Raw genomic sequence first — 18,382 nt, forward strand, 5'->3', positions numbered from 1 at the left:
TCCATTATTTTTTATTTACAAGTGTTAGAAATTAATAATAATATAGTCACACCTCACTGTAAATAATAACGAAACTGTCAAAATTAATTATTACAGGAGATATTGTTCCAATAATAAATTTAGATGATTACTGAAAGAAGAGCTTAATGGATTTTGTGACATCATGGAATTTAATATATCTATTCGATCGACAAGAATCTCAACTGCACATAAGCCAGCTTCATAAAGATAAATAATTATGCTTGCTTTCGGTGTCTGACTAGAACTGTTCAAATACCACAGTCCCGATAATAAAAATTAGAAATTGATTAATTTTTCATGTGACTAATCTATCAGCAGGACCATTGCATTCGTGGACTGCTCTTGATATGTTTTAGCGAATTACAAGTGGCACTGTCACTGTTATGGCAATTAGTAATGCTCATATCCAACTGTATTAATACACACATGCACACGCTTATGTACTCCAAGTCTGAGTTCAGATTGGAATCTGACGAACTTCTGACAGAGCATACAGAACTGTGCTAGAAATATAATGTTTTAGGATACGAAAGTGAAAGAACACTGTAGAAGATAGTTCGTGTTCAATTCATCAATACTCTTTATGCAACTGCAGCTTCAGCTGAGTTGGTCAGGTCTGCAACATGGAAGCTGAAACCAATTCTCCAGAAGATGCATCTTCTGTGGTATGTCCTTCTATACAGGTTTCTAATCAATGAATTTTTGCAGACTTATCTTGCTTTATCTGAAGCAAATACTTAGATTAGTTATCTTTGTCAAAAGTTGTGTTCTTCTGCTTGATGTTCCTCTGGTAAACTTGATTATGCAGTAATATTTCCTTTTGCCTTTGATTATGAGGTATTTTGACGAAACAGAGTTGAAACTAGTAAAAAGGAAACAAAATTACTTTAAGACACCTTGATGGCAAGAACCGAGTACTTAAATACTTCACCAATCATCTCACAACACTCGATGTGAGCCTCAAATTTCCCATATTAGATCATCTTCTCATGTAACATGACTAGGATCAATACCTATGTATTATATCATACTTAGACACCAAAAAAACAAATGTTTGAAGATTATTTATGATAACAATTATCTCAATATATTAAAGATGCATACCTTCTGAATAGTGAAGGAATACAAGTAACATTTTCTTAAGCACTATAAATTTTGCAGTTATCTACAAAATATTCCACTTAGTAAAATAGATTTCAAATAAAAAATTATTAGTTTTTATATTTTGGATTGTGTTTAATTAATTCAATCTCACAGCCGACTTGTGTGATAAGAGCTGTTCTCCACTTAATACATTATTGAAGCTTATTCCTAGATCTAGTCAATGTGGAACATGCGTTTTCTTAAATACACCCTTTCACCACGTAGGCTTGACATATGACTGATACGATAAGTAACAATTTTAATGAATTTAGGACAAATTCTAAGACTATTTATAGTTTCTAGTTAGACTTAATTGAGTTCCACAATTCTTCCAATGTCAATAAATTTGATTTGGACATTGGAAGAAGTGAAGTTTATACTAAGGGGAGATGGAACTATTGTTCTAGTCTTACTACTGAGTCAATATTAAATGTCTAATTGTGTCAACTTTAAGCTCTAATAATATCCAGTTTTAGAGGTCTAAGGTTAGTGTGTTAATAACTAGACGTGTATACGTATTTAAAATGTATTATTACATCTCAAAACATAATAAATATGTAATAGTAATTGTACAAATCCAAATTAAAACAGCATTATTTCTCAAACATTTCTAAACTAAAAATTTATAAATCATTGTTATCATTAATTAATTTCAATTATTTAGATATAGTACAAAAGAACACTAGAGTGCTCTATCAACCGTATTGCATAGACTATAGTACAAGATTGTTTTTCACTTAAAAATTCTTATGTGAGACATCAACTTTTCTTCTTGAAGATATCTTCATAGGCTTTTAAAAAAGTAGTTTTTACAAGTTATTTCTATTCATTGTGTACTCTTGATGTATTCTTTGTTCTTCAATGTGCTTTTGTCATAGTTGATGAGAGCTGCAATAAATGTTTTGCATGTAACATTAAATGCAAACCTCTTCGTGAAGTTATATGTGATAGTCAACATGACTTATCAAAACCTAGGTAATATATCTTTTATAATTTTGAGTAAAGCTCAAGACTACACACAGAAGATGGTCAATGCACAAGTGTTAAATAGTTTTTTAGAGGAGTTGTTGACATTCGACAACTTCAACACATTCTTCAAAAGATTTATTTTACATTTCTAACAATATCATCTTGATAATTAGATGGAAGAACATTCTTTACAAAACCATGATATAAACATTTTATATTATAAATTGTGCTATATACTACTAAAGATTACATATTATAACTTGTCTAAGCACAGATTTCTGAAAACGAAGACATTGCAATTTATTTTGCATGTGATCAATGAGATGAAGAAATTGCATCTATCAAGATCTTATACTTTAAAATAAAGCTCTTTTTTTCATATTTGTTGTAAAGTACTTAATCAAAATCACTTAGAATAATGTTGGATTTGCTGAAATTTGATCCAATGCCTTTGATTCCCAAGCTTATGAGGTAATAGACCTTCCCTGTTACTTATTTTAGTTTATCTTCAAATTCATAAGGTTTGAGGCCCCAAGTTTGAAATTCCAGAATGCAAGGCAACTTCTTTAATGAACAACTCATTCATCATGATCATTTTATTTAGTCTCTTCACTTCGACCAATAGATTCATTTTTAAGATGTGCAATCAACAAGAACTTGAAAATCTGATATCGTTCAACAAACTGAGTCGGGTTTTTAAGATAAAAAAATCTTATACTTATATGGGGAAACAAATTCAAATTCATAATGTAAATTTTTCCAGACATATATTATATATCACTCTACTAGCCCTAGAGATAAATAAAATAATTTATAGTAAGTCATCGTATCCCTACAATATGTCAATAGTCAATGATTAATAGTATCTCCTCGAAAGTCAATAACATATAACCCGGAATAAAACATAACATAACATTCAAATGATAAAATTCATGATAAGAATGACACGAACAAAGAAGACTATTACCATGACAACATTAGCAAAATCTTTTAAGTATGGTGTTTAGTAAACCATTCCTCTCACTTTACCTAATAGTTTAAGCTTTTAAGATAGTTGGTTTATGATACGATATTACATCCTGAGTAAATGGTCAATTATTATATCCTTGTGAACTTCATTCTCCTAATGAAAAGTTGAATTTGGACACGATTCAGTGTGCTAATACGTTATCCATGCTTCAAATCCAAAGGGTTGTTGTGAGTGCGTGTTAGAGATATGATATAAAATCATTCGTGTGTCTTCATCCAATAGCTTGAGTTTTGGGGATTGCTGGTTCATGAAAGTGCATGTGCAGAAGAACCAAGAGTCAGTTCATGAAGGGGAGTCTTCCGAAGATTACAGTGTCAAGTACCTTAATCAACATCTTCAAGTAATCTGTAGTTAACATGCATCTATCGGAAAGCAGATGATGATCCCAGATAGTTGATAACACAAGGCCAATATGAGAAAAAGATGTTGATCTACAATGCAATGAACAAACCATGAGATTTTCCGATGAAATTTATACTGATCAATCAAGTATAAATTTCCAACCATAGTTGGAAACCAAAAAGCTAGAAACAATGATGAAAGAATGCAAAGCTATGTGTGAAAGTGGAAAATACATGAACAACATGAATATAGTGACAGTCTGATTAAATTCAACTCTTGACTTGGAAACCAAGAACCCAAGCCACGTATAAAAGATATGGAGACCACAGACAAGTGTAACTGTAAGTGTCGCATGCAGAGGATGAGATTAAAGAAAATTAGAGGTCTCAAAAGGAAACACTCTGAAAGTTATCCGAAGCAGCGTAAAAAAAAATACCAGTTCCAGAAGATGATGGGAAGGACAAAACAAAAATTCTGGTGGGGGTAAATATATGTGGAAGAGGAGGAAAATGAAGAGGAAAGAACTCAATAGGGTTCAGATTATCGGAAAAAAAAGAAAAAAAAACTAATTCAGAAAAACATGAATAAACATGAAAAACATCGTGGACATGTAATTCCGACTCCATAAAGAGTGAAGTGGAAACTTCGAGAAAAAGAGCTGAAATAGTATTGAAGACTAGAAAGGGATCCTGTGAAAAGAATGTAGAAAAATAAGAGAAAGTTGAATCAACTTGGAGGTCTAAGCAGTGAAAAATTATAGTTTTAGGAGATGTAATGATGTAATATTGTTTAAAAAATATGGAAAACCTAAACTTTGCATGAGATCTTATTTAATTTAGATAAGCTTTTAGTATTTATGTTATACTTTAAATAATAAGAATATTTTGTTTAAATTGAAAATCATGAGCTGAATCACCTTTCTTTTTGCAGAGTGCCCCATTAATTAAGTCAATTAAAAATATTGGAAGTGAAGTGATAATATTTCCGCAAAAACATGGAAATGACGTAAATTCTAAATATCCATTGGTAGAAGAAAAAGGGAAAGCAGATAGTAGCAAGACTGATGAAGTCTCCGAAACAAGACCTCAAGAAATACATCAAGAATCATGTAAGGTCAGTGTGGGAAGCGAAAAACAAGCTGAAGTGCCTTCAGGCTGGTCAAAGCAAAGAGATTCAGAAGGACATGTTATGATGGAATCAATACCAGAATCAAGTATTAAAGAACAAAGAAAAGTTCCAGGTTTTGAGACAGGATACTATCATATGTGCTAGAAATTAAAAAATGACTTTAGCCAACTTTAAGGGGATGATATCTACAAACATCTAACATTGTATAATGGCAGGTGAGCACGAGGATGAGCACATGTCAACAATACCTGAATTGGCAATTAACCCCACTGAGATGGCTGTAAAAATCAGTGAGGAAGAAACATACAAGGAGGAAGAAGAATTAACAGCAATAGATAATGACCAGAGCTGCATGCCAGAAAATGAACTTGAGCAAACGAGTAAAGCTCTCGAGGTTAGGCAGTAATGAAATAGAACAAACATGCAGATAACTTCATTCTAACATAATATACCCATGTTGCATCCATGCAAACAACCAATCATTTATTTTCTTCTTTTTTGTAATACAAATTTGATTCTGATGCAACATGCAAACAGGTAATTGATCAAACCCAATTCACGGGCAAAGATACAGCAGATAATGAACATGCGAACCACCAATTGGAAGAACCCAGCACGGAGAATGTGATTACAAAGCATTCCAACTCAGAACAGTTCCCAACGGAAAGCAGCATAAAATCAAAATGTGATGAGGAACCCCTAGAAAAGATTCTTGAATTATACTCTGTTGATAATTCAGAGATAAAAAAAGACGGAAAAGTCATGTCAGAGAAGGAAATAGGTATTAACAAAGCCACTGAACTGGAATTACAAATATCTAAAACAAAAAAGTAATTATGTACTGAAAATTTACAACCTGCTCTTTTGTTTTACATCCTAGAAACAAACTGATCGTAGAACAAAATATTAAAATAGACAACACTGTGTCAATCATTGCATTGAATATCTATTTTGGATATGACAGGTGTGCCTGTAGATGGGACCATGAAAACTTTATCAACTACAGCATGTGTTGGCGCTGCAGAGTTAGAGAACAAGGATGAAGGAGAATTCACACTTGAGAAAGCAAAAGAAATGGAAGCAGCAACAGATAGTATGTGGTCAAAGTTTACCAACATTTTTTTTACTTTAGTCAAATAAATATTGGCCCTAGAAAATAAAATAAAAGAAATATTATGGCCTCCAGAATTTTTGCCATTATTAAATTGAATAACTTGCATTAAAAGATCCGGATAAAAAGACTCGAATTAAAAGTAAATAATGTATGATATTATGTTTAAATTATTAACTTAACTTTGATCTTATTAGTAGCTTGAAAGGCCAGTAAAAATTTTAGTTTTTCCAGACATGATGTTTATTCGAATGACTACTAAACAGCTACTTTAGCTAACTTTGCATGGGTAATATCAAAGAAATATCTCAATTGTTAATGATAGGTCCACCTGAGAATAAAGACCAGCCTGCAGTGTCCACTTCTGAATTTGTCAAAGGTCACACTGACGAAATCTCACAGCAACAAACACATAAAAATGATGAAACACCAGTTATTGACACTGAGAAGAGCAGTACAGAACCTGAGGATGATGATAAATTATATAAAGAAGCGAAAGAAATTGAAGCAGCAATGGAAACACAGTTAGTAAACACTGAAACAGAAAGTATGTACTCAAACTTCACTAATTTCTATTACTTTGTATTCAGTTTCATTTTAACCCAAGAAACTGTAGGCTTCTATCTCAAAATATCCTTATTTCTCTCAATACCTTAAGAGCACAATCGTTTCTGAGAAACGGAAATTGGCACCTTTAGTTTTGAAAGGAAAACAATGACTACAGTAAGAAGGAATACTTTATGGTGGAGGCTGCATAATAAGTTAGTAACTTACTAGAATAACTTTGTCCTTTATTGTTGAATGGTGTAGCAGGACAGTGGAAATTTTAAATTTTCTAGAAAAAAATCTGTTAGAATCACAATAAATTTTAATGCTTTAGCTATTGAAACATCTCAAATGCATAATGACAGGTCTCCCAAAGGAACAAGTCCAGCCAAGATTGCTCACACCTGATATTGTCCAACAAAACACTGATCAAATCATAAAGCAACAACCACTTAATCAAGATCAACCAGACATGATTGATAATGCCCAGAGCTACATAGCTGAAAAGGAACCTGACAGATTATCCACAGTTATTGAGGTTAGTCCATAGTGAAGTAGGCAAGTATATATATGTATGTATATATATATATATGTATATATATATATATATATGTATATATGTTATATATATATATATGTATATATATATATATGTATGTGTGTATGTTTGCAGTGAAAAAAAACAAACTATTTTATTAACTTTTTATACTAGTTTCATACTTTAAATATATTCAAGCAGGAACCTGTAGAACTTGAAACCAAGCACAACATCAGCTTATTAAAAGAACAAGCAAACCAACAATCAGAAGAAACTAGCATGCAGAATGTCACTACAAATTATATAATAGAAGGACATGTCACATCAGAAAGCAGCATAAAAGTAGCTGATGATGTCCACAAATCGGACTCAATAAAGAATTTAGAGAAGAAAGATGAAAATGAAATCAGAGAAGAGGAAGCAACGGATGTCAAACAATCGACTAATGTGGAGATACCAAAAAGAGAAGCTAAAGGTAATTATGTTTTGAAGTTTGACAATGTACTCGAAAGCCAAAACCAAAAGTCAAACACAATGATATTTAAACCAGGAAAAGAAAAATAAACACATGAATTTAGAATGAAAACAATTTTTTTTCACATAAAATAAAATAAATTGCTTCTTTAGATTACACAGTTTTATTCATTTCCATATGTGGATGATAACCATACATGGCAATTTTGTGGCCCCAAAAGCAACTTCTTGGGACACTTTGACCTTTTGAATTGTTAAGCGGAGATGTGGAAGTGTTAAAATAGTAACAGCAGCCTCAGGTAAATGATTGCTTTCCACATAATCTTTCTTTAACAATAGGGAGGTCTGAAGATAAAGCCCTGCAGACATTACCCAGTGCAGAATTGGTCGGAAACAAAGCAAATGATGAGTGTTTTCAAGGAGATATAAAACCAGAAGCAGGACTTGCAGTGACATATGCAAATGAGAAGCAAGCACTGCAACATGAGTTCGACACAAAAGAAGAAATTCCAGAGGTTCGGACCAAACAAACCAAACTAAATAACAAACAAATAATACCTTTTATTTTAACACTTGAACATGTAAATCCACAAAATATTATTTATATCTTAGAATAAATTTTTTTAACACCGACAGTATTTTTTAAACCGACATATGGGTGTAGGAAGAGGCATGCAAGCTCATTGCAGAAAGTGAAGCGAAATCAGAACCCCAGATTGTAGCACAGAACAATGAGACCACATGCATTAAGCATCCATATTTGGATGGAGAGACTTCAGAAATAAATCCCACTAATGATATTATAGAGCAAGAGATTACAATGTCTCATGCGAAGGAGAAACTAGCAATTGAGGATGACAAGAACTTCAATCTAGAGAAAGAAAAAGGGACAGAAAAAGAAACAAACATGCAGCTAGAAGACACTACAGAAAGTATGTGCTTTTAAAAATCATGAATTTCTACTACTATTTAGTTTCATTTTGACTTGAAAAATGGTAGGCTTCTATTTCAAAAGCTTATTGTTTCCCAATAAAGCAACTTGTAGTGGAACTATTACAACTTTAATTTTCAAAAATAATATAAATGAATTAAAATAATAAAACAAACAGCCTTTGTGCAAACGATTCCTTACAATATCTGATCTTTTATAACATCAGGAATGCCACCAGTTTAAGCTTTGCAACTCTCTAATATTAGGGTATAATAAAATAATTTATTGCTAACAGTACATCAGATACATATACAAGATTGGAAAACTAATTCGAGAAATATAACAACAGCACTTAATGTAATCAAATCCCTATGATTTAGGAATATAACCAAATCCCGATTATTAAAGGATGTAATCAGATCCCTATTATTCGTGAATTCAATTAGATACTATGATTTAGGAATATTTTCGTTATACACTTCTAATTATAATCACGAAATATGGACTAATAAAATATGATTGTTGACATAAAAAAATACATAGTAACTCTTTAGGTCAATATGAGAGCATTTTGTGGCACTGTTACTATTTTAATTTTCAAGACAGCACAACTTGTATTGAAAAAGTAAGACATGGAATCTGTGTAAGTAATTGTGTTAGGAGTTGGAAAGTCTATGAAATGAGGTGGAAGAAGAGTACTGAACGGTAGGAAGAAGAAGAGTACCAAACAGTATGGGAGGTCCGAACAGTATGGGGGTCCGAACGGTATCTATACTAATACCGAACGGAGGCGGTAAGGGAGCAGAGTGAAGGACCGAACGGTATAGTGTTGCTAATACCGATCGATAGAGGATGAATAGATAAACCTCTGTGTTTTTGATGGGGCTAGCTTCTTACTTGGTAGAAAGAGGTCTTAGACCTTGGAGGGGGATTAGGCTCCCGGATTATCTTTGTATTTTGTTGCAGTAAATACACACAATACATATAAATCATTTGTTATCTCTTGTTTCTGTGCTGTTGTGTGTTTGGGTATTGTGAGAAAGTTAGGTTTCTAACTCGGAAACCTAACAAATTGGTCCGACCTACCGGATCCAATTTGAAGGGAAGTGCGATGGAGGGAAGACTTGATGGACGACTCAATTTGGTGGAGATCGCCGTCGAAGGAATGAAGGCTGAAACGGCGGCAATTCGACAAGACTCGACAACCATATGTCAAGATATTCAATAAGTGATGCGGATACTGGGAGGACGACACCGTACTCAAGAGGAACAATCCGATGGCAATCAAGCGTTTGTAAACGACAATAGGAGTATGAGACGTGAGGACAAAATTGGGGGCGGAGAAGGTGAGCGGTTCAAATGGAGGAAGAGGGTGGAGTTGCCCGTGTTCGAAGGACTAGATCCATTGAACTGGATATATCGGGCGGAGCGATTCTTCGAGTTACAAGGGGTATAGGAGAACAAGAGAATACGCTTGGCTTATGTCAGTATGGAGGGAAGTGTAAGATATTGGTTTCGGTTCTGGCAGGAGAAAGCGAGGGACCGCTCCTGGGAAGGACTGAAGAATGCGATGATCGGGAAGTTTGGAGAAAGAAGGCGCGGGTCGCTCTTCGAGAGACTCGCGGCGAACAAACAGACGGGAACAGTGGAGGATTACGTCCAAGACTTTGAGGTCTTGGTAGGTCAGACGCGGGGCATGTCCGATGAGCAACTCATGGGGTACTTTCTTACAGAATTGCAAGAAAACTTCAGAAATCGTATTAGGCCGCACGATCGCAAGAATTAATGGTGGCGATGAATTGTGAGGGACGTAGAAGAGAATCAGGGGGAGCGAAGGCTTGGAGTGGGAACGCAAGTCGAACCCAAACATCTTGGGGTCGGCCGACACGAGTGGTGACGAAGAGTGAACCCAGTAATAATATCGCGAATCGAACAGAGGTGCGGAGAGTGTTGGTTCCATAAGAAAGGAGGGAAATTACATGGGTGGTACTGGGAAGACTGTGAACACCATGGGGAGTGACTTTTGAGGACGGGGAACGAGGAACTTGCCCTATTAGGAGTTCCTCAAACAGAGGGAAGAAGGGCAGTGTTTCTGATGCGGGGGCCCCTTTAGCCCTGGCCACCATGCCTAGAACGAAGTTTGAGGGTGGTAGTTCTGGGTGAGGACGAAGACGGGGAAGCGGATGAAACAGAGGAAGTGCTAGAACAAAAACCATTGGAACTGTCAACGTTTTCTACAGGGGGGTTGACGCAACCTAAAACGATGAAGCTACTGGGGAAACTAGGAGGGAAGGAGATGTTGGTCCTCATTGACAGTGGCGCGAGTCACAACTTCATATCGAGAAGGGTGGTAGAGGAGATGGGGTTGGCCGTGGACGACACCAAAACTTATCATATTGGCCTGGGAGACGGACAACAAAGGAAGACTTTGGGTGGATGTACAAGAGTGATGTTGAGGTTGGGAGAAGCAGAGTTCACGGAGCAATTCTATGTATTTGAGCTGGGAGGTGTGGATGTGATCCTTGGGGTAGACTGGTTAGCCAAATTAGGGGAGGTGGTAACCAACTGGGGAAAGTTAACTATGGGGTTTAAGCAAGGAGGAAGAGAGATAACTATTCGGGGGGACCCAAAGTTAGCTCGAGAAGTAGTTGCTCTAGAAGCACTGCTCAAGATTACGGAGGTAGAGGCAGTGACGATCGTTTGGAGTTTGAGGTAGTTAGAAAAGAGGTGAAGGAGGAAGGACTAACTGGAAAACAACAGGAAGAGTTGGAAGAGATGTTGGTGAGGTATTCGCAAGTGTTCCAGGAACCTCAGGGATTACCTCCAGATCGTGACAGGGTGCATAAGATAACTTTGGAAGAGGGGGCTGGGCCTATAAATGTTCGTCCATATAGATATCCCCACCTGCTGAAAGGGGAAATTGAAAAGCAAGTTGAGGAAATGCTAAAAAGGGGAATCATCTGACCCAGTACAAGCCCATATTCCAGCCCAGTTATTCTTGTCAAGAAGAAGGATGAAAGTTGGCGTTTTCGTATAGATTATAGAGCCCTCAATAGAGCTACGATCCTGGACAAGTTCCCCATTCCAGTAATAGAGGAGTTACTTGATGAGTTGAGGGGGGCACGTTATTTCTTAAAAGTGGACCTCAAGGCAGGGTATCATCAAATTAGGATGGGGGAAGAAGATATCCAGAAAATTGCATTTAGGACGCATTTGGGGCACTATGAGTTCTTGGTGATGCCCTTTAGCCTCACCAATGCTCCTACCACTTTCCAGAGTGCCATGAATGAGTTGTTCAGACCTTACCTGAGGAGATTTGTGCTGGTGTTTTTTGATGACATCCTAATTTACAGCCCTACTTGGAGAGATCATTTGCAGCATGTGGAAAGCGTGTTGGACATGCTGTTACAGCAATAGTGGGTAGTAAACCGGAAGTAGTGTGAGTTTGGAAAGATCCATATTCAGTATTTGGGAAATGTAATAACGGAGAAAGGGGTGGAAATGGATAGGGAGAAAGTAGAGGTAGTCCTAGAGTGGGAGGAACCAAAAACCATCAAGGCCCTAAGGGGATTCTTGGGGTTGACGGGGTACTACAAAAGGTTTGTGAGAGACTATGGCAAGATTGCTTGCCCTTTGACGGATATGTTAAAAAAGGGTAATTTTGTATGGACCGAGTTGGCCAGGAAGGCAATGACCAAATTGAAGGAAGCAGTGACGACAGCCCCGGTGTTGTCCCTGCCTGATTTCTCCCAACCGTTCCATGTGGAGTGCGACGCTTCGGGTGTAGGAGTTGGGGCAGTGCTTACCCAGAATAGACAACCTATTGCCTTCTTTGAAAAGGCACTATCAGAAGGATCATTGGGAAATCTATATATGAGAAGGAGCTCATGGCTCTAGTGATGGCCATACAACATTGGCGATCCTACTTGCTAGGCTAGAAGTTTGTAGTACACACTGATCAAAAGAGTCTGAGATACTTGTTGGAGTAGAGGAAAACGACTCAAAATCAACAAAATTGGATTGCCAAGCTCCTAGGCTATGATTTTGATATTTTGTATAGGTCTGGGACAACAAACAAGGTGGCAGATGCTTTGTCAAGGAAGGAAATGGAAGCTGTGGAGGAGGAGAAAGAAATATCCGAGGGCCAAGATGAAAGGGAGGAGAAAGAACTGAAGGTAGTAGCCAGACCCTACTGGAGAGATTTTCAAGAGGTTATAAAGGAGGTAGCAGGAGATGAAGAGCTGAGAAGAATTATGGAGGATATTACAAAGGATCCAGAAAAGCATCCAGCTTTTACCCTGGAGAATGGAAGGTTGCACTATAAAGGAAGGTTGGTGTTGTCAGCCAAATCTGAATGGATCCCAAAAATCCTGGCAGAATTTCATGCATCCCCCACTAGAGGGCACTCAGAAGTGTATCGCACCTATAGGAGAGTAGCGCAATCCTTGTATTGGATAGGGATGAAGAGGGCGGTGACAGATTTCGTGGCTCACTGTTTAGTGTGCCAGCAGCACAAGTATCTAGCCTCATCTCCACAAGGACTACTGCAACCCCTGCCCATTCCCAAGCAGTATGTGAGGATATTAGTATGGATTTTATTGTTAGGCTTCCAAAGTCTTAGGGGTTTCACACCATATTAGTAGTGGCGGATCGCCTAAGCAAGTATGGGCACTTCATTCCATTGAAGCATCCATATACAGCGCGAACGGTGGCCGAAGTGCTTGTAAAAGAAGTGGTGAAATTACATGGGGTACCTAAGTCCATAGTTAGTGACCGAGATCCTTTATTCTTGAGCTTGTTCTGGAGGGAGTTGTTTAAGTTGCAGGGAACTAGCCTCCAAATGAGTACAACGTACCATCCAGAGTCTGATGGCCAAACAGAAGTGTTGAATCGAGTGCTGGAGGGGTATTTGAGATGTTTCTGCTCGGAGCAACCGAAGAGCTGGAGTGTGATCCTTCCCTTAGCAGAGTATTGGTATAACACAAGTTATCAGGGGGCTTCCAAGTGTACCCCATTTGAAACAGTCTATGGGAGAGCTCCACCAGCATTAGCGAGGTTTATTCTAGGAGAAACCTTAGTTGAAGCTGTCACTCAAGAGCTCCAAACAAGAGATGAAGCTCTTCAACAACTTAAGTTCCATTTGGCGCGAGCTCAAGACATGATGGTGAAGCAGGCAAATCGCAACAGAAAACCAGTAACTATCAAAGTGGATGATTGGGTGTACTTGAAGATTCATCCAAATCGGCAATCCTCAATGCCAGTAAGGATGCATCCGAAGTTGGCATCAAGGTACTATGGGCCATTCAGACTGATTCAGCAAGTGGGCGAAGTAGCATTCAGATTGTTACTGCCAGAGAATGCGAGGATCCACCCTGTATTTCATGTGTCCCAGCTAAAACTGGCAAAAGGAGAAAAAGGGGTAGAGAAGGAGTTGCCAGCTGATCTGCAGATGGAGGGCCCAACATGCTGGCCGCATAAAGTTCTGGATAGAAGAATTCACCAGCAGGGAGAAGACAAGCTTGAGCAGGTCTTGATTGAATGGCAGGAAGGAGGGACTGATGGAGCTACTTGGGAAGATCGGGCAACCATACAGGAGCAATTCCTTGAGTTCAACCTTAGGGACAAGGTTGATCTTCAAGGGAAGGGTAATGTTAGGAGTTGGAAAGTCTATGAAAGGAGGCAGAAGAAGAGTACCGAACGGTATGGGGGTCCAAACAGTATCTATACTAATACCGAACGGAGGAGGTAAGGGAGGATAGAGTGAAGGACCGAACGGTATAGTGTTGCTAATACCGATCGGTAGAGGATGAATAGAAAAGGGCGGGAAAGTTTGTTAGGTTGTTAGGGGGAGAGAGAGAATAAATAAACCTCTGTATTTTTGTTGAGGGTAGCTTTTTACTTGGTAGAAACAGGTCTTGGACCTTGGAGGGGGATTAGGCTCCCGGATTATCTTTGTATTTTGTTGCAATAAATATATACAATACATACAAATCATTTGTTATCTCTTGTTTCTGTGCTGTTATGTGTTTGGGTATTGTGAGAAAATTAGGTTTCTAACTCGGAAACCTAACAAATTGCTTTTCGAAATTTTTCTGCAACAACAGGTGAGCCAAAAGAGGAACCTATACAACCAATAGCTAGAGCAGAATTAGTCAGAACCAAAGCACATGATGAGAGTAGTCTAGAAGCAAATGTTACAGTGAAATCAAACAAAGAGGTGCAAACATCTAATGTTATAGAGAAAGAAGAGATTCAGGATACTGGAAAGTGCAGTCAAGTGGAAGAAAAAACGATTAAAGAACCTACAAAATCACAGTTAAAGGAGGAAGAAGTCCAGACAAGATCACCCACTCCTCCACCCACTCCTCCCTCTGTACAAGGTGATACTAATCAAATTCGGCAGCAAGAAACACTGTACATCGACGAGTCAGAAATAAATGATAATGACAAGCAGGGCTGCATACCAAAAATTGCACAAGACATACAATTGACTATTGCTCAGGTTAGGCGAAACGTCAACAAGTAAAAATTTACAAATATATCACCATGTTATGAACAAATAAAATTCTTCTATTTTCCTAACCACTTATACAAATTTTATACTCATACTGTATGTTTCAACCAGGAAACTGAAAAACCAGAAACCAAAGTCAGTGTTGGAATAGTGACAGAGAAATTAGACAACAAGCATGCAAGTGAAATCAGATCAGAGGAAGGAACAGATGCCAAACAATTGACTGATGTGGAGATACCAAAGTCAGAAATAGAAGGTAATTAGTTCTGAAATTTCAGAATTGAATGTGACTCAAAAACCTAAACCAAGAAACAAACAAAAGTGTATATTCATGTTGAGAAAAAATAAACACCACTTTAAATGAAAAAAGAAAATCATTTAATCCACACAAAATTAAAAAATTAGCATCTCAAGATGAGACAGTTTTACTCACCACTTTATGTGAATGATAAGATATAAACAGTAATTCTTTGGGCCTACATGGGAATATTTTGTGGCATGTGACTTCTAATTTTCAAGAGAGCATATAAATGTATTTAAATAGTAAGATATGCGACGTTAGTGTAAATGATTAATTTCAATAACTCATTTTTATAACAATAGGTGTGCCAAAAGAAGCTCAACAACCAATAGCCAATACAGTATTGGTGGGAACCAGGGTATATGATGAGGGTTGTCGAGAAGACACAGAGTCAGAAGAAGATGCTAAAGTACTATCTAACGATGAGGAGCAAAAACCAGAATATGTTACTGAGGGAACTGTAGGAATAAAAGCCACTAATTATACAATTGAAAAAGAAGAGGTTCCAACATCTCCTGTCAGTGTGAAAGAAGGGATTGAGAATATTCGAAAATTCATTAAAGAAGAAGAATCAAAAAGGGTAAAAGAAGAAACAAAAATGCAGTTACAGGACGAACAAGGCCAGACAAGATCACCCACTCCTGCCTTTGTCCAAGGTGACACTAATAAAATTCCTCAGCAAGAAACACTGTGCATTGATGAATCAGAAGCTTTTGATAATGCCAAGCAATGGTGCATACCAGCAATTGAACTTGAGAAAAACACCACTGTTGCACAGGTTAGGCATTGGTGAAGTAATATTTTACATGTATATCAGCTTCCTCCGAGCAACCAAATCACTTATTTTCCCAACTTGTTTCACAAATCTTATATTACATGTATTCAACCAGGAAACAAGAAATCCAGAAACCAAGGATAAAGTCAACACAGTAGCAGAGAATTTAGGCCACAAGGATGTAACAGAAATCAAGGCAGAGGAAGGAACATATGCCCAACAATCTACTGAAGTGGAGATGCCAAAGTCAGAGAGAGATGGTAATTAGGTTTTGAAATTTTAGAATCAAATATGACTCAAACTTAATCCCAAAACATTAGAATCTGTTTAATTAGCTGTATTATTTCTGTCATGATTTGTGTTTTATTGTTTCCTTATTTAGCATATTATAATTACAGAATATGATGGGAATATCCCTAAATCATAGGGATCTGGTTGTCTAAGAGCTATTATTATACTTCCTAAAATAGCTTTGTATATATAGATTGTATTCTCGGCATAATAAGATGAATCATTCTACCCTAAATTATAACACAAAAACAAAAACAACGGATATATTAATGCCAGGAAAAAAATGCGGCTCAAAGTCAGAAAAATTATTTAATCCATGTAAAAGATTAAAATATTATGTTATTTAGATTTCTTTTATGATATTTTGAGGTGCTGCATATGATTGATGTTATTTGTGATGCCTAAATACTCTCATTTCTATTAAAAAAATGTTATTTAGTTGACACAAACGATATTACTCACTACTATGTGTTTGATGACACACATGGATTCTTTTGGCTTGTAAGGGAGCATTGTGGCACTGCAACTACTTTAATTTTCAAGAGAGCGCATAAATCTATTAAAACAGTATGATATGCAGCCTTTTTTATAAATGAATGCTTTAATTAACTCAATTTAATAAAATCAGGTATGCCAATAGATGAAGCTCAACAACCAATAGCGAATGCAGTATCAGTCAGGTCCAAAGCACTTGAAGAAAGTAGCCAAGAGATACCGCCAAAAGCATATGTTAAATCTAACAAAGAGGTGAAAACACCAGAATCTGTTACTAATGAAGTAGTAGAAATAAGCACCACTAACTATACTGAGAAACAAGATGTCCCAAAGGCTCATGTCGGAGAGGGAGAAAGGATTGGGGATAAATTCAATCAAGAAAAAGAAGAAGGAATTGAAGCAACAAACACGCAGTTACTGGAGGAAGAAGTTCAGATAAGATCATCCACTCTTGTATCAGTTCAAGGTGATACTAATCAAATACCACAGCAAGAAACACTACACGTTAATGAATCAGAAGTGATTGAAAATGCCATTGTTGTTCAGGTTAGGAATTAGTGAAGTACATATATATATATATATATATATATATATATCAGTCTGTTGTGAACAAACAAAAATCATTTCTTTTCCTTGCCTGTTGTACAAAATTTATACTTTTACGTATTCAAACAGGAATGGGAAGTATCTGAAACACAGGACAATGCCGGCACAATAATAGAGAATTTAGACAAGGATGCAAGTGAAATCAGAGGAAAGGATGGAACAGAAGCCAAACAGTTCACTGATTTGGAGATGTCAAAGTCAGAAACCGAAGGTAACTAAGATTTGAAATTTTATAATCGAAATTGACTCAAAAACCAAAACCAAGAAGGAACACAACAGCATATATTAGTGGCAGGAAGAAATTAGCATCATTAGATGACATCAACAGTTCTATTCACTATGATACGTGGATGACAACATAAACCTTGTATTCTTTTGTGCCGCTATGGGAATGTTTGTGGCCCTGGGTCTACTTAAATTTTACAAGGCTTTATAATGCTCATATAAAATAGAAAGATATGTTGTGTAAATTATAGCAACCAATAGCCAATGCTGTATCAGTCAAAACTGAAATTGATAAGACTAGTCAACAAGTGATACAGCCAAAAGCAAATGATACAGAGAAATTTAACAAAGAGGTGCTAATGTCACAATATTTTACTAAGGAAACTGCAGAAATAAAACCACTAATTAGACTAGGGAACAAGAGGTTCCAACATCTCTTTCCAGGGACAAAGGTGTTGAAAGAGAGAAAAGTAGATCGAAGAGATGAGAAACTGTGTGTGGAATTCATAAGAGTCAATTCAATATAAGTAAATTGTAATACATGATATGATATGCCTGTAAATATATTCTAATAAATCTGATTCTAAAAATATATTCCTATAATTATAAAGATTCTTAATAAATGATGAAATAAATCAAACTATAAAAGAAGAATAAATCTAAAGAGATTATCTAAGATACAGGTAATATTCTAAAAGATAATATCTTCAGATGTTTCTTATATTTCTAACAGAAGAGATTCAAGACAACAGAAAATTCAATCAAAGGGAAGAAGAAATAAAGATTGACGAAGTAACAGGAATGCAAACACCACAGGAAGAAGTCCACACATGATAAGAGTCAATTCAATATAAGTTAATTGTAATACATGATATGATATGCCTGTAAATATATTCTAATAAATCTGATTCTAAAAATATATTCCTATAATTATAAAGATTC

At 36.5% G+C, this 18,382-nt stretch overlaps 1 protein-coding gene and 1 long non-coding RNA gene across 4 annotated transcripts; one reads left to right on the plus strand and one right to left on the minus strand.

Annotated features, from left to right (window-relative positions):
- The first annotated feature begins 446 nt into the window (after window positions 1–446).
- Window positions 447–18,311, plus strand: LOC128195557 (uncharacterized). Of its 3 annotated transcripts, XM_052873536.1 has the most exons (17): window positions 447–686; window positions 4,436–4,745; window positions 4,849–5,027; window positions 5,171–5,414; window positions 5,598–5,726; window positions 6,070–6,291; window positions 6,656–6,828; window positions 7,030–7,303; window positions 7,642–7,817; window positions 7,967–8,234; window positions 14,338–14,735; window positions 14,859–15,003; window positions 15,351–15,826; window positions 15,939–16,083; window positions 16,743–17,155; window positions 17,285–17,426; window positions 18,174–18,310. In XM_052873536.1, exons 1-17 carry the CDS (start codon window positions 645–647, stop codon window positions 18,272–18,274), a joined length of 3,837 nt encoding a protein of 1,278 aa, XP_052729496.1. In that variant the 5' UTR covers window positions 447–644; the 3' UTR covers window positions 18,275–18,310. The 3 variants fall into 3 exon arrangements, with proteins under 3 accessions (XP_052729496.1, XP_052729498.1, XP_052729497.1); XM_052873537.1 differs by lacking the exon at window positions 14,859–15,003 and having other exon boundaries at window positions 448–686; window positions 14,338–14,505; window positions 15,366–15,826; XM_052873538.1 differs by lacking the exons at window positions 7,642–7,817; window positions 7,967–8,234 and having other exon boundaries at window positions 18,174–18,311.
- On the minus strand, window positions 5,418–6,212 carry LOC128195558 (uncharacterized). Its single transcript, XR_008247208.1, has 2 exons — window positions 6,076–6,212; window positions 5,418–5,651 (listed from the first exon to the last, which is right to left on the minus strand). It is a non-coding gene; the product is annotated as an uncharacterized LOC128195558 (long non-coding RNA).
- Window positions 18,312–18,382: the final 71 nt, after the last annotated feature.

This window comes from Vigna angularis, chromosome 2, assembly GCF_016808095.1.
Source record: "Vigna angularis cultivar LongXiaoDou No.4 chromosome 2, ASM1680809v1, whole genome shotgun sequence".
In the NCBI taxonomy this organism is placed as follows: Eukaryota; Viridiplantae; Streptophyta; class Magnoliopsida; order Fabales; family Fabaceae; genus Vigna; species Vigna angularis.

What these genes read in the sequence shown, in the direction of transcription:
- LOC128195557 (XM_052873536.1), top strand. Translation starts at nt 645, where the DNA reads ATGGAAGCTGAAACCAATTCTCCAGAAGATGCATCTTCTGTG. An exon ending in GCTAGAAGACACTACAGAAA is followed by an intron (nt 8,235 to 14,337) that starts GTATGTGCTTTT and finishes CTGCAACAACAG; the next exon opens with GTGAGCCAAAAGAGGAACCT. An exon ending in AAAATGCCATTGTTGTTCAG is followed by an intron (nt 17,156 to 17,284) that starts GTTAGGAATTAG and finishes GTATTCAAACAG; the next exon opens with GAATGGGAAGTATCTGAAAC.